This window comes from Cnephaeus nilssonii (assembly GCF_951640355.1).
Source record: "Cnephaeus nilssonii genome assembly, chromosome: X".
Lineage (NCBI taxonomy): Eukaryota > Metazoa > Chordata > Mammalia > Chiroptera > Vespertilionidae > Cnephaeus > Cnephaeus nilssonii.
In genome coordinates, this window is record NC_137071.1 from 87218864 (window position 1) to 87239842 (window position 20979).

Genomic DNA, 20979 nt, shown 5'->3' on the forward strand with positions numbered 1-20979 from the left:
TGCAATTAAGTGCTGAAGTATATAGCATAATGGTAGTAGAAGAGTTTAGAATGTGAGGAGGGGTAAGTGGTCAGGAGTTCACTTAGAAGACTCCACAGAAGATGTGGGGCTTGAAAGAGGCCTCAAAGGAATAAATGAGAGCTGGGCAGGTGAGAATGATGGGCAGTGGCCTCAAAGGGCTTTATCATTTTGAACCCTCTTTCAAATCAGCTGAAGACACCAGGAAATGGTCATTTACTTTAAAAAGTTGAACATTTTATTTGGAAGAAGTCTTTTTCTTAACTTCTTCCCATTTAGGACGAGGAAACAGTACTATGTAAGAGAGACTTAGTGTTAGCAGATCTCAGCTCAACCACTTTCCAGCAATAACAACAATTCAAGCACTTATTATTGCTGATCTATTTCTCTAGGTATTTATCTGTATGAAGTCATTTAATTCTCACAACACCCCAGTAAAGTAGCTAGATACTATTACTATCCCCATTTTGTAAATGAGGGAACTGAGCACAGAACAGTCAAGTGGCTTGCCCAAGGTCACAGGGCTAATAAGATGAGGAATAGGACGTGAACCTAGGTCTAGCAGGCTCCCTAAAAAGCCCATGTTTTTACCCCTATACTGTACTGCTCTCATGTCACCCTAGAGCAGTGGTTCTCAACCTTTCTAATGCCGCGACCCTTTAATACAGTTCCTCATGTTGTGGTGACCCCCAACCATAAAATTACTTTCATTGCTACTTCATAACTGTAATTTTGCTACTGTTAATGAGTCGTAATGTAAATATCTGTGTTTTCCGATGGTCTTAGGCGACCCTGCTAGCGGTTGAGAACCACTGCCCTAGAGAGAGGAAAGCAGCCCAGTTCTCCAGCACTCCCAGGAAGGGCTGATGGCAGACCATTCCCTTCCAGCAAGGCTATTCAAGTAGCAGCATTATCTATAGGGACAGGCGGCTTCCAGGGTTTGGTGGATGTTGGGTGTTTTGGGACCATTCTAGGCTCTCCCCACCTGCTCCTTACAGTCTTGCTCCCCAGTGGCTTTCTGAGGAGCCACGGGGTGACTACAGGAAATGGAGGAAGTTGGCTCCATCCAGTGGTTTTGCTTCCCTGACACCAAACAGCTACTGTGAGCAGTCACTTTACTCTTAGCCTCCTGGCAGTTTCTTCCCAGATAACCTGGTAGAGCTCACTGTTTCATGTCCACCAAGGTTGAGTTGGGGTTGTGGGGGAGCTGCTGACTCTTGGGGGTTGCCTCCCTGTGGCTCTAGGCTCCCTACTGGAAGGTAGCAGTTGTTGGATTGGTGAAAGGGTACAGAGCTCCCCCCCCCCCGCCACTGCATGTCTTGCCATGCTTTAGGGGGCTATGTAAGTGCTGGGGACTGGGGTACCTGCCTTATTCTTTTGAGGGAGGGAACATTGAAATGAGTAACAGTCATCCTGTGCTGGCCGGGGGGGGGGGGGGGGGGGGCGGGGTGCAGTCTATACCTCCTTAGTGGGAAAGGAGGGCTGGACCAGAGGCCTTGTCCTAAAGGGCAGACTCCCAGCCCATGTGGGCTTCCTGGACTCTCTCTGGCTATCCTTCTGTGTTTTGGGGATGGCAAGGCTAGAAGCTAATTGGACAAAAGGCAGAACAGCTCCAGAGACTATCCCCCTATACTGGAATCCCTGGTCAGTTAAAAATTGAGCATCTTGCCCTGACCGGTTTGGTTCAGTGAATAGAGCATCAGCCTGCGGACTGAAGGGTCCCAGGTTCGATTCCTGTCAAGGGCATGTACCTTGGTTGCAGGCTCATCCCCAGTAGGGAGTGTGCAGGAGGCAGCTGATCGATGTTTCTAACTCTCTATCCCTCTCCCTTCCTCTCTGTAAAAAATTAATAAAAATATAAAAAAACTGAGCATCTTTGTGCCTCAGCATCCTCATCTGTAAACTGGAGGTTACATTAGTACCTGCGTCCCAGGGCTGCTGAGAGGGTCAGACAAGGCATGCCATCCTGGAGAGCACTCAGCACTGGACCAGGCCCACCGTGTTTGCTCAGTACTGTGTGGCTGCTAGTAGGGGCAGCAGTAATAGTGATCACAGATAAACGAGTAAAAACAGCTTGCTCTTATCAATTGTCAAGTTGTTTCTGATCATAATACTCCTAACTGGTATAGTCAATGTGGGGAAATGCTGAGAGTACAGGGAATGGGGAATAAAGGTACTCAGTGGACGTTAGCTACAGCAGTAATCAGTATTACTATTCTCATCCAGCCTCACTGCATGAGATGTTGGCTGCAGGGGCCCCGAGGTTGAGAGGCAGTATAGCATGGGCTGTATAGTCTGGAAGCCCTGGCCACAGTCTTTTTTGCTCACTTACTTGCTACATAAACCTCTCTAAGCCTCAATTTCTTTTTATTTCTTTTAATATATTTTTATTGATTTTTTTACAGGGAGGAAGGGAGAGAGATAGAGAGCCAGAAACATCGATGAGAGAGAAACATCGATCAGCTGCCTCCTGCACACCCCCTACCCTACTGGGGATGTGCCCGCAACCAAGGCACACGCCCCCAACCGGAATCGAACCCGGGACCCTCCAGTCCGCAGGCCGACGCTCTATGCACTGAGCCAAACCGGTTTCGGCTCTAAGCCTCAATTTCTTAATCTTTAAAATATGTATTATTGCCCAGCCAGTGTTGCTCAGTGGTTGAGTGTCAACCTATGAACTAGGAGGTCACAGTTCGATTCCCAATCAGGGCACATGCCCATGTTGCAAGCTCTGTCCCCAGTAGGAGGTGTGCAGGAGGCAGCCAATCAATGACTCTCTCATCATTGATGTTTCTATCTCTCTCTCTCCCTTCCTCTCTTAATTCAATAAAATATATTTAAAAAACTATGTACATCGTAGTGCCTTCTTTGAGTGTTTTTATGAAGACTGAGATAATGCATGAAAACCATCTAGCACAGTTACATGACAATCAGTACGAATGAAATTACACTTGAAGCAGTCTGCCAGCCGCATCCCACAGCTCGAGCAGCGTGTTCCTGGCAGTAGTGGAAATCCAGTTCTGTGACCTTGAGATGCTTTGGGCCACTCTAGTAATAACCAGGTACCAATGTGCATGACTTAATTTAATCCATAGGAGTTGTAGACTCAGTAGCTAGTACTATCATCATCCCCATTTCATAGATGAGAAACCTGAGACGTAGAGAGGATCTGACTTGCCTAAGCCCCGTAAATGGTGGAGCCAGAATTTGAGCCCAGGAAATTGTGCTTCCAAGCAGTTTTTAACCACTTCATTCCATGCTTGTTTCTTGGGAATTCAAAACTGTATCAGCTGTTAACCTGGGATCCTTACAAGCTGTTGGACTATGGAAGGAATTACTTAGCGCCTTGCACTCATTTTTCTCTTCTGCTCTGTCTACCTCAGAGCGTTCTATCTGCAACAAATGAGATAATGTATCTGAAATGCTTTGAAAACTGGAAAGTCCTATCTTAACACAGTTGGTAATATACCAAGTAGAAAAACAAAACTTGATAAGAGTCCCAATGATGGATTTTTCCATTTGAATTCCTTTGTGTGATGCTCCTTTAAACAACAGACATAATCAACTAACAGGCTGTTTGGAAGGCATTATATTTTGAAAGAGCTGAGCTGGACAGGGTATATGGTTGTTCCACATGCACCCAGAGAAAACTTCTGTATCTTTGGTTGCATCTACCTTAGTACCCTTAAGTAAAGTGCATAGGAACAAAATGAGGTTTGGATCCTGTGCCCCCTACCTTTACATTGAAAGCCCCAGAGCTCTTTACCTGGCACAAAGGGATGCTTTCTATAGGATGATTTAGTTTTTACGTTATGCAGTTTGAAAACTGTTACATAGACCAGTACCGTATATTTTCTTCCTCTTAGCTGCAGTCAGTATTACTTGTGACTGAATTACTCTGGAGTCACATGCAGCACATTTAAAAATGCTTATCCAGCCCTAGCCGGTTTGGCTCAGTGGATAGAGCATCAGTCTGAGGACTGAAGGGCCCCAGGTTTGATTCCTGTCAAGAGCACATACCTTGGTTGTAGGTTGGATCCCTGGCCCTGGTCAGGGCTCGTGCCCAGATCGGGGCATGTGTGGGAAGCAACCAATTGATGTGTGTCTCTCACATTGATGTTTCTCTCTCTCTGTCTCTCCCCCTCCCTTCTACTCTCTCTCAAAAATCAATGGAAAAATATCCTTGGGTGAAGAGTAACAAAAAATAAAAATACCCAGTTTCATTTGAGAAATGCACAGTATTTTAGCATATACCAATTAAGCCAAACAATACACATTGTATTAATGAGATCCAACAATGCACCTTGCAAACACAGCTAAACACAAGCTAAGCAGCAAGTGTGACCACCTGCATTTTCGAGACTAATAGATGTGAAATTGGTGACAAAATAGAAAATCCACTTGGAAGGAGCATTGGGAGTTGGGAAATGGTTTGAAAGGAACTGTTATCTATTTCCATAGTGCCAGACATGAGTCTATGTTGACTACCAACATTCTATACTAAACACACTACAAGAAATCCTTAACAATTGTATGTAAGAGATTACATAAAAAAGTCTAATGGACATAATTTTTTCCCTAGGGAATTTTCTCAGTGACGATTCCACATCCTGAAATTCTTCTTGTTGCGCGAATTGAAAAGGTGCTCCAGGGCAACATTGCGCACTGTGCAGAACCCTACATAAAAAATTCAGACCCAGCAAAGGTATTTATAAAGATCATCTGTGAACATTTCAGCTTAATGTAGAACTTGCCTTTTACTGACATTCTAAATGGGATTGTCAATGACACCCCAAAAACTTACACTCAGCATGCAGTATATTGTGAAAATATTGTATACTAGGCTATATGACTATGCATGCCAAAGCTTGAACATGACTTTTTCCCCCTTTCCATTTATGTTCTGTTTACATGACAATCTGATTTCTGCTGGCTTATCAAAATAAGAGCTGAAGGTTTTTCAGCAACATCTGTTCATTGACACTATATCCTTGGCAATAGCCACTTCTTCTTCTTCTTCTTCTTCTTTTTTACGCCCAGCCCTAGAATATCAGAGGTGGGATGGTAAAGCTGATCCAGTTCTGTAGTTTCCAAAAGCCAGTCTGTACTCAAATTTACTCCTGTATGAAGATGAAGTGAGAAAAGAAAGATGAGATAGTGAGCGGTTCATGAAGCTAAATGTATTCAATTCAAAGGGCTTTTTTATTCAGAGATTTTTGCCCTTGCCATTTTGTAATCATTCCTCCTATCTATCCTTCATGAAATGTTGGTGTATTAAATGGTAGGAGTTTTTACTATTTCTTGTATTTAAATGGCAACATTGAAAGTCAGTAACCCATACAATCATCCATATTTCTGGACCCTGACATCTAAACTTAGGGAAATTATTGATCGAATCCTCTTTTCTCATTTTGTAAATGAGAAAACTGAGGCCCAGAGAGGGAATGTATTTGTGGCACAGTTCATTAGCAGCTCTCCAGCTACTGAGTATTTATGAAGAGTCCATCTGTTCTACGTGGCATTTACTTGTGTTTTTGAGCAGTGTTTATGAAGTGGAAGATGCTGAGGACACATTTGACTAAGTTGTGAAGAAAAAAAGGTCTCGATATAGATAAAAGCTTCTAGCATCTCTATCCCTGATGATAAGTGTGCAGCCAGCATTTCACAGGCAGATATTCTATAGGCAGATAATATCCTTTGTTATCTCCCGGTGCCTCTGCATATAGTGGCTCCTGCCCATGCAAAACAAATTGTATTGACTCTTGGTCACTTGCCTTTTAGCTGGGGAGTAAAAAGGTCAACTATATCCACTTCTTCCAAGAATGTCCAGTGTCTTTCTGCTCATGTTTGAAAAGAAATATGCATTTAAACTGCTTAAATGATATCATGATGAAGGCTCTGTCAATGGAAAAACACAAAATCTTTAAGAAATACTGCTTTGGTCTTGGAATGTGTATAGCCGATGTGTGTTGTGTTTTATTTGTGGCTATTTGAATATATTTTTTCTAAATTTTGGTATTTTATATTAGATAAGCTGAGGAAATTATTTTGGGGGGAATCCCTGGTAGTTTGAACAAATATGAGCCTATCTTCTTATTTCTGACTTTAGACGGCCCAGAAGGTACACAGGACAGCCAAGCAAGTGTGCAGCCGACTTGGACAATACAGAATGCCCTTTGCCTGGGCTGCCAGGTGTGTACATATGTAATATGGACCCTTCTCATCACGCTCACATGTGAACTTGAGGGATGTTGTTTTTGCTAGCAGCAGTCAGCAGTTTGTTTCTGACAAACCAAGTTATAGTTTGCCAGTTATGCTTTGGGGCACCTGAGATGTGTCCTCGTCCCTTTGGGCTCCTATAACAAATTACTTGCTTAAACAACAAATGTTGAAGCCAAAGGTTTATGCCTTAAACAACAAACATTTATTTCTAACAATTCTGGAGGCTGGAAGTCGTAAGATCAGAATGCCAGCATGGTCAGGTTCTGATGAGACTCTCTTCCAGGTTAGAGACAGATGACTGTTTTGTGTCCTCACGGTGCAGAAAGGGGACAGGCAAGCTCTCTGATCTGTTCTTACAGGGGCACTAATCCCATTCATGAGGGTTCCACCGTTAGGACCTAATCACCCCAAAGATACCACGTCCTAATATAATAATCTTGGGGATTAGACTTCAACATATGAACTTGGGGTGTGTGTGTGATACAAACATCCTCTCTAATAAAATGGTAATATGCAAATTAACCATCACTCTGCTACATAAGCCACACCCACCAGCCAAGCCACGCCCACCAGCCAATCAGGACGAGTATGCAAATTAACCCCAATCCAAGATGGCTACAGCCACAGAGAGCAAGGTTTCCTAGGTAACAGAGGAAGCCAAGCTTTCCATAGCCATTGCAGGCCTAAGCCTCCACTCAAGCTACAAAGTTTCAATTATAGAAGGTAAACAAATTCAAACAAATGGCGGCAGAATGGAGCTTGAGAGAGCAGGCCAGGGTTGCCGCCGGCAACAGGGGAAGCAAAGCTTTCTGCACACCCTGGCCAGGCTCATCCGCTTAAGGCTACAAAGTTTCAATTGTAGAAGGTGAATTAACTGCCATAGAAATGGCTGCCACCCCGGAGGGAGCAGCAGGCTTGGCTCCACTCCAGGCTACAAAGTTTCAATTGTAGAAGGAAAATAAATTCCAGATACCAGGGCCTCTGCTTGGGTTGCCAGGGGGCGTGGCCGGCCTGCAAACCACCACAGGCCCCTCGCTCAGGCCGCACCACACCACAAGGGAACCCCCACCCTTATCTGTGACACCCTTCAGGGCAAACCAGCTGGCCCCCACCTGTGCACCAGGCCTCTATCCTATCTAATAAAAGAGTAATATACAGATTGATGATCACTGCAACACACAATATAGCTGCCCCCATGTGGTCAAAGATCCTGCCCCCATGTGGACACAAGATGGCCACCACAAGATGGCCAGCAGGAGAGGGCAGTTGGGAGGCATCCGGCCTGCAAGGGAGGGCACTTGAGAGGGACCAAGCCTGCAAGGGAGGGCAGTTGAGAGGGACCAGGCTTGCAAGGGAGGGCAGTTGGAGGTGATCAACCCTGCAGGAGAGGGCAGTTAGGGGTGACCAGGCCGACAGAGGAGGGAAGTTGGGGGCAAACAGGCTGGCAGCAGAGTGGTTAGGGGTGATCAGGCTGGCAGGCAGAAGTGGTTAGGGGCAATCAGGAAGGGAGGCAGGCAAGCAGTTGGGAACCAGCAGTCCTGGATTGTGAGAGGGATGTCCGACTGCCCGTTTAGGCCCGATCCTGGTGGGATCGGGCCTAAACGGGCAGTCGGACATCCCTTGAGGGGTCCCAGATTGGAGAGGGTACAGGCTGGGCTGAGGGACAACCCCCCGCCGTGCACGAATTTCGTGCACCGGGCTTCTAGTTCAGTCCATAACAGGATATAAGAATTCTTTGTCTTAGAATTTGCTGTACATCAAAGACCCTTTCATTTCTTCATATGTCTCGCTTTAGGGAAATATTCTTTGGCTTGGATTACTGATCTCACTGACACCACTTAATTATATTGTGCTTTAAAGCAGAGCTAATTTGCTTAAGTGATGGACATTTTTTCCAGAAAACCAGAAATTATCGTAAATGAAGAACAGTATGCCCACTATTTCAGAGTTGATTGGGTTTATGCTTTGAAAAACTAGCATAGAATAATTCTGGAAAACATACCAAAAAGGAGAAGGCAAAAAATGCAGTTGTTAAGTGCAAGTCTGTAATTAGCAGATTTTTTTTTTTTTGCTTTCTAATGACTAATTTGGTAAACTCTTTAGAGGTAGTGTGTGTATTTATTTGGAAATGTGTTATCTGTACCAGCGGTCACCAACCGGTGGTCCGCAGACCACTGGTGGTCTGTGAGGTCCGAAAGGTTGGTGACCGCTGATCTATACCACATCCTATGGTAGATATACATGCCCCCCCCCCCAAATATTGGAAGTCTACATACATTGATGACTTAACCCTTTGCACTCGCTTGCTTTTTTCTCGATTCCTTTATTCTACTCGGGATTTAATTTTTAAAATACCCCAGATTTTACAAAGCGCGGCAGTAGAATAAAAAAAAACTGGAGTTTCTTTTCATACAAACTTATTTATTTGGATTTTTTTATATTTCAAATGAATGATACATTCAATAACCGTCACACTCGACATCCGAGTGCAAAAAGTTAAAATGTGTTTCTTGCCATCTTTGAAGTGCAGGTTCATTGGCTTGTTTGTGGTACAGCTTGTACAGCATCTCACTAGAACTGGGGAAAGGGCACCACATTCTGAATAATTCAATCAATTATGTTCCATGTGTGCTGGGAGTAGCATAAGAGTAGGAGACTCTAAGTTAATGAACGCTTCTGTCACTATTTATAATCATTTCTTTTTTGGGGGAGGTCCCAAAATGCATTGTATATTGGTAGATGAAAAGGCACATTGTCCTTGTTTTACAGAATGATTAAAAAATGATAGCCAAGGATAGGTGAATGGCAAAGAGTAGGGGAAGGTGGTATAGTTAGGCATTATATAAGGTGAAATATGACTTTGTAAATATAAGCATCCTTAGTGATGCCCCAGCCTGAAAAATGAATTGCTGTTGCTTCTGTTATTATTTATACTTATTGAGTGCTAACTCTGTATAAGGCAGTGGTCTAAGTGTTTAGTTTACATTTTCTTAAGAGGTGGATACTGTTATCCCCTTAGACATGAGGAAATTGAGGCACAAAAGTAAAACAAAGTTTCTGCCCAAGTTTACACAGAATGTTTGTTAGCAGGGATCAGAACCCATGACTCCTGACTTCAAAGCCTACTCTAGACCACTGTTGCACACTCTGCCCCCTTCAGGCCATAGCAGTAGCTGCTTGATGCTGTTTTGCCAATAGAAAAATTAATTTTAAAATCTTCAAAGTTAGAACCTTTGATTCCCAGTTCTGATGAAGAATTATGCTATTTTTCCTTCCTAAATTATTTTGGTTGTCATCAGTAGCAGGAACTCACTCTACAGGCCTGGCTGGGGTGTTTAAAAGATGTATGATAAACCTTTGTTTACTGAAAATAAAGGATGTATGCTTAGAAGTACGAGCAGTGGTTAATGCCTATGACCACATCTTCAGAGGCTCTGTCTGGGAAATTATGTTTCTGGCTATAGCTATTCCAGTGTGTTGGATACTTGCCTTTTTTTTTTTTTGCGGTAAAATAGCTGCTTAAAATGGGAGAGGGGGTAGGAGAGGAAATAATCAAATTTATATTGGAAATTCTACATATATATTATAAACTCTATATAAATTGATCTTAAAGTTCTAGTTTCTGTTCTGTCAACTTTGAGATATCTTTTACATTTGATAAAAATGTACACATTTTATATGTCCAACTTGATGAATTTTCACAAATGTATATAGTCATGTAACTACCACCCCAAGTAAAATAGAGAACTTGTCAGTCACTCCAGAAAGTTTCCACACCGTTCGGTCCAATTAGCCATCCCACCCCTACCCAGGCAACCACCAATCTGATTATCACTATAGATGACTTTGATCTATTCTAGAACTTCATGTAAGTGGAATCATGCAGTATGTACCCTTATATTTTGTTCTTTCTGTTCAGTCTGTTTCTGAGAGTCATCCATATTATTGTATGCTTCAATTGTTCATTTTGAGTAGTAGTTCATTGTATGAATATACCACAATTTGCTTATCCAGTCACATTTTCTCTCTCTTTATTGAATAAGGTATTACATATGTGTCCTTATCCCCCCAGTGCTCCCCCGCCTCCCCATTCATGCCCTCACCCCCCTGGTGTCTGTGTCCATGGGTTAGGCTTATATGCATGCATACAAGTCCTTTGGTTGATCTCTATCCATCTTACCCCTACCCTCCCCTACCTTTCCTCTGAGGTTTGATGGTCTGTTAGATGCTTCTCTGATTAGTATCTGGATTGTTTCCAGTTTGGGACTATAACAAATAAATCTGCTATGAACATTCATGTACTATGTGGAAATATGCTTATAAGCTTAGGGGTAGAATTATAGAATCATAGGGAGGGTGCATGCTTAACTTCTTGAGAAACTGCCAAACTATTTTCCAAACTAGTTTCACAATTTTATACTACTAGCCCTAATTTTATTGTTATTTATCAATTCTGTAAAAAAAATTAAAAACCCTTTTTGTTGCTATTTAGACCTATTTTCAAAGATACTCAAGGCTCTCTGGACCTGGATGGGAGATTTTCTCCTTTGTATAAACAAGACAGTAGTAAGCTTTCAAATGAAGACATTCTCAAGTTGCTCTCAGAGTACAAGAAGTAAGTGTGTGGAATTATTGCAGTAAATCAATATAATATAATTCTAATTTCTTAAAATGATGAATGTGAGTCACATACATGATGGGGCAAAAGTAGATTTATAGTTTTTGTATGGAAAATAATACAATAATAAATAGTAAAAGAATAATCTGTTTTGTGTACTCAGCAATTATAAACCTACTTTGGCCCCACCCTCTATGGGAGAAACTGAATGCTTAAAAATTTTAAGTTTGGATACATGATAACCAGTCCATTTAGCAATCATAAATTTTAAGTATAAAATATTCTTATTTTATACCTAGGCCAGAGAAGACCAAATTGCAGATTATTCCTGGGCAGCTAAACATCACAGTAGAATGTGTTCCTGTGGATTTATCAAGTAAGAACTCATGTATTGCAAATAAACCTTAATGGCTATGTTTGAATCTTAGATTTTTACCTTTGCAATATTTTTCTTGAGGTTAACATGTTTTATTCGTTTCCTGAGGCTGCTGTAAGAAAGTATTACAAACTGGGTGGCTTAAGATGACAGAAATTTTTTTTCTTATAGTTCTGGAGGCTAGAAGTCAAAATCAAGGTGTCAACAGGGCTGTGCTCCCACTGAATGCTCTCACTGATCCTCTAAATAAGAACCATTCCTTGTCTCTTCCTATAGCTTCTACTGGCTCCGGGCAATCCTTGGCAGCCTCAATTTGTAGCTGCATCACTCCTTTCTCTGCCTCTACAATCTACAGTCGTTAGATTTAGGGTCCACCCTAATCTAGTATGACCTCATCCTAATTAATTACATCTTGCAAAGACCTTATTTGCAAATAAGGTTACATTCTGAGGTTCTGGTGGACATGAATTTGGGGGGAGGGTGGGACACTAATTCAACCCAGTACACATGGTGAATAGTTACAGAAAGTTGATTGTATGAGATGCTATTTCATATACACTTAGTGGCCAGATTATTATGATCTCTGAACGCATAATAATCTGGCCACTCAGCGTATTTGTATCTCAAATGGGTACCAAAAGTATTCTAGACTTTTTCTGGAGATCAACCACCTATTTACCCTGAGCTTTCTATCAGCCAGTGCAAAGGGGAAAACATCAGGTGCACGATTTATGGTATCTTTTTTAAAAAAAATATTTTTATTTATTTTTTACAGAGAGGAAGAGAGAGGGATAGAGTTAGAAACATCGATGAGAGAAACATCGATCAGCTGCCTCTTACACACCTCCAACTGGGGATGTGCCCGCAACCAAGGTACATGCCCTTGACCGGAATCGAACCTGGGACCTTTCAGTCCGCAGGCCGACGCTCTATCCACTGATCCAAACCGGTTTTGGCAATTTTATGCTATCTTTGATATCAAATAAATGAGGTACTCAAGAGAAGTACACTGAGTGGCCAGATTATTATGCGTTCAGAGATCATAATAATCTGGCCACTCAGTGTATAATATATGCTGTTGTGAGTGTGCCCCAGTCACTTTCTGCTGCCTTTTGCCAAGGATAACTTTCATCAACTAAGGGATCAAAAGGAGATGTTCTTTTCTTGTCTACAGATAGGAGTCTAAAATCTCAGGAGAAAATGAACAGAAGACACAAAAGATACTTTGCAGGAAATAAAATTAAGTGGCTAGTAAATATTTGAAAATGTTCAATGTTAATAATAATGCCACTAATGCAAATTAAAACAGCTTTTGCTCATCTAGCAAATTTACAAAAATGTTTAAAGTGAAGCCATCTGATGCTGGCTTAGTTTTGGCCAAACACCATCACCTATCATGAGTAGGAGTACAATTTGGCAATAGATACCTATAGAAGTCCGTAAGTAAGGCATTCTAACTGAGATTCTATCTATTCATTTACTCACTGAATAAGGATTTATTCAGTAAACATTTATTGAATACCTACTAGATGCTTTAAAATTATGGAGGTTAAAGTCTAGAAGGAGTGACAGACAATAAATAGGAAAACAAGTGACTAATTTCAGTCTATGATTGGGATGGGCTGCTTTCAAAAGGATGGCCAAGGAAGGCCTGTCATGTGGCCCAACCAGCATGCAGTGGTGGGGACTGTACAGTCCCCACTGTGGGCATTGCATATGAAAAGACCTTGCAGTGGGAAAAAGCTTAGTTTATATGAACAGCAAGGAAGCCAGGGTGGTTCTAGTGTGGTGTGTAATGGGAACAAGGGGGACATAAGATGAAATAGGAGAAGTGGGAAGTGTCACATCATGCAGGGAATTGTATAGACCATGATAACTTCTTAAAAGGTTTGATTTTAGCCCTAGCCATTTTGGCTCAGTGGATAGAGTGTCACCCTAGGAACTAAAGGGTCCCAGGTTGGATTCCGGTCAAGGGCATGTACCTCTGTTGCAGGCTGATCCAGGGTGCCCCGACCAGGGCCACATGTGGGAAGCAACCAACTGATGTGTCTCTCTCACACATCGCTGTTTCTCTCTCCCTGTCTCTCCCCATCCCTTCCACTCTCTATAAAAATCAATGGAAAAGTGTCCTCGGGTAAGGATTAACAAACACACAAAAAAATATTGGATTTTATTCCAAGTGCAATGAAAAGTCACGAAAGGATGGTAAGTAGGGGAGTAGCAATTTACATTTTAAAACATCTAAGAGTACAATGGTTTATTTTTCCTATAGAAGTAATATAAAATGTAGACAGTTTATGCATAAAGATTTTCTTTGCAGCGTTGTTTATATTGGGAGAAAATTGGAAACAACCAGAGTACAATACTGTCAGATAGGGTAAGGCAATTATTGGTACTACAAGGTCATGAAACTTTATGCAACGATGAAAAATGATGTTTATAAAGAGTTTGTGAAATAAGACATAGCTAAAATGCCCCCCAAAGAGGATCAAGTTCTTCATATATAGTAAAGTTTTTGTATTATTAATTATTATTATTATTACTATTATTATTATATAAAACATGCATAGAAAGAAGACTAGAAGAAAATATGCCAAAATATTAATAGTAGTTATCTCTGGGTAGTGGAATGATCACTTGTGTCTGTGTACCTTTACTCCAGATATTTTATTATAAGTATTGCTATAATAATCAGAGAAAACCAACCCCCCCCCAAATACTGTGTCCCCAGGTCCAACTCTCGCTGGATCTTCCTTCTCCATCAATATGAGTCTGCAGCAAGGACAAGCAGTCATAGAGCCCTTAAATATATCAATAACCTTTAGTACAGTGGCTACTTCAATAAACTATGCTGCTACACTTTTCATGCTCAGGAGTATTGAATTTATTTTTTTGGTAACACATCATAAGATCTGTAGTTTCAAAAGGCTTCCATTATTTCTTAGGTGAAAATTTGCACCTGCACCAAGTTAACTTTTAAAAAGTGCCTGGCCATGAGCTAATTGGAGGCATAAATTTACTGTTATTTTCCTGATACCAATAAAAATTTGCAGTGAAAGCAAAATTGCAGCCCCAGGAGGAAAAGTGTAATGGATTTCTTTGCAGAGTTTAAATTTGTCAAAATTATGATGTGTTATATTTGGCAAATCAGTCTACTGTACATTGAGAATGAAATAGCAATCCATGTCTAGTTTGAAGGGTTCCAATGAAACCATCATCCGGCTACTCAAGCTTTTATTTTGGGATTCTTAAAGTGGTTGTATGACTTTTTGTCAATCACTGAGAATTCTGTTTTTGAAATCACTCTTTGAGCCCTGGCCATTGTGGCTCAGCTGGTTGAGCATTATCCCATGTACTGAAAGGTCACTGATTTGATTCCCGGTCAGGGCACATACCCAGGTTTCGGGTTTGATCCCTGAGGTGCATAGAGGAGGCAACCAATTGATGTTTCTCTCTCACATCTATGTTTCTTTCTCTTTCTTCCCCCTCTCCCTTCTCTCTCTAAAATAAATAAAAACATTTTTAAAAATCACTTTGTGAACACAATGTATATTTTTATAAACGGAGGACTGTGTTAATGATTTTTAAATTGTATTGTCTTTACCTGTTTTTTCTTTTTGGCTGTAGATTGTATTACTTCTTCATATGTGCCCCTGAAGCCTTTTGAAAAAAATTGTCAAAATATTACTGTGGAAGTTGAAGAGTTTGTTCCAGAAGTGACAAAATATTGTTATCCATTTACCATTTACAAAAACCATCTGTATGTATATCCCTTGCAATTAAAGTATGATGGCCAGAAAACATTTGCCAAGGTAAACAGTGCAAGCTATACATTTTGGGGTATAAAATGTTATTTATAATCTTCTCATTCTGTGACTCATTTGGAATGATTAATCATTATAGGCAAGGAACATTGCAGTCTGTGTGGAATTCCGGGATTCAGATGAAAGTGATGCCAGAGCTCTAAAGGTTTGTTTATGATACTGATAAGCACTTTTGGTAGAGATAGAGATTTTGATGCTTGGTAGTTCCATACGCTAAGTTTAATTTGTTTCACTGTCAAAAAGAAAATGTACTGAAGTGATACATGTAATACTGTCTTTTCTACTCTTACATATGAACCATAAGCATTAGTTAAATATTAAGAAATAACAAAATGAGGTAGGAGCTTTAAAAATGGGTAAGTTTCGCATACCAGAGTTTTGCCTTTGCTCCACTTTGATTTTCGCATTCTCTGATGCCCAAGAACAAGGTCATTTTCTCCTTTGACCAGACAGTTCTAATGGTACCATCAGGGGAGTATAAACTCCTTTGGTTTTGAAATCTGACCGGGCTTTGAGCTGACAGAAGCACAGCATGACTGCTTTGATCTGAGATAGACATCCACTCTGTGACTGGCCAAATGGTGCCTCCAAACTTGGATTAGTGATCTATGAAAAGCAGCATCTCAGTATTATCTGATACAGCAATCCTTAAGTACCTGTGACTTCACAGTGCTGTTACATTTTCACTCTTTATAGCTGGTTTTCACTTTTTGCTCTTTAGCCCATTAATCAGAGGCCTGAAAGAGAAGGTGGAACGTTTACTCATCGCAAAGTGTTTATCTAGCTCTCCATATCTCTCGCTTGAGCCTAAATCAGACAGATGGATGACTAGTCCTCCACTCTAACCACCTAGGGAAAGAGGCTGGAATTCCCCCTAACTAAATCGTTGAGTGTTTTATAGCCCCCACCTTTGAAAAGAGATTTATTTTTCATAGAGAAGCCTAAGTTAAATTAAGGCTGGCTCAAATTAAGGCTGTTTATTCTGGTTCTCCCGTCAATGGAGATGAGAATAACTGTTCCTTTCCCCCCATGCAATCTCCTTTTGTGTACTTAAAGATTCTTAGGTTACCTCTCAGCAGTTCCTGCAAATTGTCTTCATAACCATATTTAAGGAGAGCTGGTTCTGTACTCACATGGAGTCTCAATTTCATTTCTTAGCTGGCTTAGAGGCTGGCTCTGAAGTAACAGAGGCAATTAATACCTTGGCATGCTGACTCCATATTCATCCTTGAGCTTATTAGGCCTATGGAAGTGAAAAACTCACACTAGAAATGAAATCGGATCTTTCCATGGAACCATAGAAAGCCTTACATATATTTTATTGGTATAACAGAAAGCCAGTGAGTGACTTTTAAAATGTGGCTCGTAAAGTTATAGAACAGTAAGTTGTCTGTAGCTTAATTTTTAATTCCTGTAGGTTAGGAATGTGTCTGCTGGGTGTTTTTTTGTTGTTTTTTGTTTGTTTTGAAATATATTTTTGGTGATTTTAGAGAGAGGAAAGGAGAAAAATAGAGAGGTAGAAACATCAGTGAGAGAGAATCATTAATCAGCTGCCTCCTGCACGCTCCCCATTGGGGATTGAGCCCACAACCTGGGCATGTGCCCTGACCAGGAATTGAACCATGACCTCCTGGTTCATGGTCCGACACTCAACTACTGAGTCACACTGGCCGGGCTGTTTGTTTTTAACTCTTCACCTTGCCCACTGCACAACAAGCATTCAACAAATGTTAGTGACTGCCTGAGTGGGAACTTCTCATGTTAAGAAATGCAAAGAGTGTGAGAGAAGTTTTCCAGGATAAGTTTGAGAGTGTTTTCCTCCCAAATGAGTAGCTGTGTTAGACTTCTTACTGGTAACAAGTTTGGAATTGCATTTCTTTAATGGTCAGAAATTCAGAAGCATTTATGCAGCCAAGTTAGGTGAAGTCTTGGGTGAAGTCTGGAGTGACTGTAAATGACTCGGAAGTTATAAGCCAATGGTGAGAGCCCAGTGGCCTTGGCCGTGGCCTTATGCTCACAGATGCTTCTAACTGTATGTGGTTCCATAGCATCACGTTTGGAGACCTGCATTGAGAGTGGTGACTCTGTTTCTTCTTTTGCAGTGTATTTATGGAAAACCTGCAGGGTCTGTTTTTACCACAAATGCTTATGCTGTTGTTTCACATCACAACCAAAATCCAGAGTTCTATGATGAGGTAAAATTTCATTATTTTGATGTTTATAAAATACAGTGGTTACTCTTCTTTTTCTCTTTCAGTTGTTTTCATCATTTTATCTGCACTTTTAATCCCTTGAATGTTTCATCCCTTGAAAATGAAAAATGTTACATCAAAACAAAGGACCACTGCCTGTGTGGTGCCCTTTGATAATAGCGGAAGATTTGCCCACAAATGGAAGGGCTCTGGCATGACGTAACAATGTAGGAAACAAACACTAGATTGGGACTAGGTTTCTAGCCCTAGCTTTGACATCAACTGGCTCTGTGACTTTGAGCAAGTCACTTCCCCTTTATGAGTCTCCATTTCCCCTTAGCTTTAAAATAAGAAATTCAGAAGAGGTTCTTTTGAGGCCCTTCTAGCTTTTTCTTCCTGTTCTGCATAGGAGGGTGCAGTTTCTCTGTAAGTGAAATGCTTCAAGAGACAGCAGTATGGCTGGGCCACCAGAATCCCACTGGCTGTACCAAATGCCTCTGTAGTGTTGAGTGGCATGGTCTCCCTGGCACTGCACTCCCGCAGACACTGCCTCTGCCTCTCTTTCTTCCCATGTCTCAGTCTCTATGACTTTATGTATTCCCCACTGGCTCTCTTAGTGTTTCTGTCACAGCCTCTTCTAGTCCGTCTGTATCTGGCTTATCCAAATCTACAGCTGCTTTTTTTCTTCTTCTTTAAAAATCTGTATTGTTGAAAGTATTACATAGGTCCTTCTTTTTCCCCCATTAACCTCTTCAGCCCGCTCCCGTCTCCCTGCCCCCACCCCACCCTATTGTCTGTGTCTGTGCCCCACCCCCGGCCCTCACCACCCCTCCACCCCACCCCCAACCCTTACCACCCCATTGTCTGTGTCCACGGGTTATTCATATATGCATACAAGTTCATTGGTTGATCTCTTCCCACCCACCCTCCCCTGTCTTCCTACGTGTCTGTCTCCGTGACGCCTGGATGTAAATCCCAGGCCAGAAGTTCTGCTGTTTCTGCTTCTCAGGCCTCATATCTCCATTCCTGGCTTTGTGTGAAACCATCCCCCCCTGCTGTCATGATGTCCCCAGGTCTGCTTGTTGTCACATGGAGGCCTTGTACCCCAGCCTTAGACCTCACTCATCCCTTTTTCAATCCAGTGCCCCTAGTCTCATGGGGGATGGGGATAGTGGCCTTTCGTTCTTCAACCCAGGAAGGAGTATGGCCATATTTATGTACAGCAAAGCATGAGGTAACCAGATGGTCAGGATGATGCCAATAGGCACATTCTGTGGAGAAATATACCTACAACAGAAATTAGTTATAACACCGGAATCATGCCTTGTGTGAATGATAATTAGGCCAGATGTCCCTCACCGAGCTGTTAAACATGCCCCCCTCTATAGTCAATGTCAGTCACTACAGAAAACTTGATAATGTAGAAAGCAATCCATATTATCTTTAGCCAGAACTAAACAGGTTTTATAATTATTCACTATAGATTTACCAAGAGAAAGAGAGAGAGAGGGAGAGAGAAGCAGGAAGAGGGAGAGAGAGCGAGAGGAAGAGTGTTTGCATGTGTTTCTGTGTAGGTACATGCATGTGTGTTAACTCAATGAAATTTGTAGTTTGTCTCACATACTTTCAAGAGTGTTACCAACACAGGATTGAATTCATGTCAGCCATGACAAATTTTATTTCTTTATTCATGGGTCAAGTTGTATTTTTCTGCTATAGAAATTTATATGAACTATAATTTGTATATACATAATACCATAGTGACATTTTATACGTTTAATAGCAAAGCTTAATTTTTTTTTTCATGCAACAACTTAGAATAAGGTAGCTTTCAAATTTAGTGCCATTTATTTATTTATCTATTTATTTATTTTTAAGTTCTCATCTGAGGATATTTTTCCCATTGATTTTCAGAGAGAATGGAAAGGAGGGTGGAGCGAGTTGGCGGAGGGAGAGAGAGACATCGATGTGAGAAGAAATACATCTATTGGTTGCCTCCTGCACATCCTCTGACTGGGGTGGGGGATAGAACCTGCATGTATGTGCAATTGACAGGGAATCAAACCCGTGACCCTTTGGTGAGCAGGCTGACGCTCTAACCACTGAGGAACATGGACCAGGGCATCAAATTTAGTGCCTATTTTAGATGGATTGTATTTGCTGGCTCAGGTTGAGTGACATAGCATCCCTGGGCTGTGAAGATGTGGTTTTGATCCATTGTTTTAGAAAATCCTGCTGCAAAGTGGAATCCAGGGAATCTACTGGACTTTCTCCCTCACAATGTCAGCCCTCACAACCCAGGAAAATATGGTCTTCAAACTGAAACTGACCAGAAAATCATTTGGAATACACTTAAATGATATCTATTTGACCACTTGGCCTGTCATTTAGAAAAGTTTGACATTGTAAAAGTATGATGAAACAACTAAAGAACTGACAGTCCAGCTTAACAATTAAAACAAAATTCTACATGTAATTTTGTCATTTCAGATTAAAATCGAGCTCCCTATTCACCTGCATCAAAAACATCATTTGCTTTTCACTTTTTATCATGTAAGTTGTGAAATTAACACGAAGGGAACAACCAAAAAGCAGGACACAGTTGAAACTCCAGGTACGTGTGTGCTTTCAATGTGTCTCTTAGGCTGTTTGAGATGAAATTGTCCAGATTACAACCTCCTTTCATAAAGCTACAGACCACTTCTTTTCCTCACCCAAAAGTCCCATTTCTGAGTTAAAATTTTAATTGGTAGAAGATGAATTATATGTTCACTTTATGATCATTTCTACCAAATTTCCAAATGCTTGCCAGTGTGTTTGGACTACCATAAGCAATGTATGTGTTTGGACTACCATAAGCAATGTATGTCTCCCTTCTCAGAGAGAAACACATATTGCTGTGCAGTATTTGTAGTATCTCTTTTATGTAGAATAGTCGAGTAACCAAAATTTTCCAGTTTTGCTCACTGAGGAAAAGGGAAGTAAATCTAGAGCTAGGGGCATTTTTGGGTCTGGGGGAGATGGGGGCTAATTGATAGAACAGATTTGGTAAATTTGAGTAAGTTTGAGTAGTAAAGCCCCCAGTCCTGGTCCCATTCAGCAAGGCTTTAGATAAATCAATGGGAAGCATTCTTGGGAGAACATAGAAGTCTCTATGAACATGGCCTATGTCACACCCACTATGTAAATGTCAGCATGCCTCATGATTCGGGTCCAAACTAGCCTGGATTAATCTTAAATTCATTCATTCATTCATTCAGCAAATATGTCTGCGTATTTTTTATGTGCAAGATGTTGTAATAGGTACTATGGGGAATACAGTAGAGAATCAAAGGTAGATCTCATCTAAAGCATGTGATCTTTTTTAAATATATTTTTATTGATTTCAGAGAAGAAGGGAGAGGGAGAGAGAGATAGAAACATCAAAGATGAGAGAGAATCACTGATCGGCTGCCTCCTGCAAGTCCCACACTGGGGATCTAGCCCACAACCTGGGCATGTGCCCTGACCAGGAATCAAACCCTGACCTCCTGGTTCATAGGTCGACACTCAACAACTGAACCATGCCAGCTGGGCAAGCATATGATCTTGTAGGGGACATTAGACCTATGTAGACAACTGTGATACAAGATAGAAAGTAGCACTTACCAGTAAAGTGGTGCTGTGTGATCTCAGAGAAGAGTGAGTTATTACTTCAACTAATGGAGGGACACATGGCTGGGAGTTAGG

The 20979-nt window shown here is 41.2% G+C and overlaps 1 protein-coding gene across 2 annotated transcripts in view; it reads left to right on the forward strand.

Moving 5' to 3' along the window:
• The window catches only part of DOCK11 (dedicator of cytokinesis 11), a 206553-nt gene that overhangs the window by 77686 nt on the left and 107888 nt on the right, over positions 1–20979 (forward strand). For both annotated transcript variants that reach the window (XM_079765506.1, XM_079765507.1), the window contains exons 13-20: positions 4601–4723; positions 6128–6210; positions 10733–10855; positions 11158–11234; positions 14862–15046; positions 15138–15203; positions 17161–17253; positions 19741–19864. In XM_079765506.1, coding sequence (XP_079621632.1) covers positions 4601–4723; positions 6128–6210; positions 10733–10855; positions 11158–11234; positions 14862–15046; positions 15138–15203; positions 17161–17253; positions 19741–19864 — 874 coding nt within the window. The remainder of the gene's footprint in view (positions 1–4600; positions 4724–6127; positions 6211–10732; positions 10856–11157; positions 11235–14861; positions 15047–15137; positions 15204–17160; positions 17254–19740; positions 19865–20979) is intronic.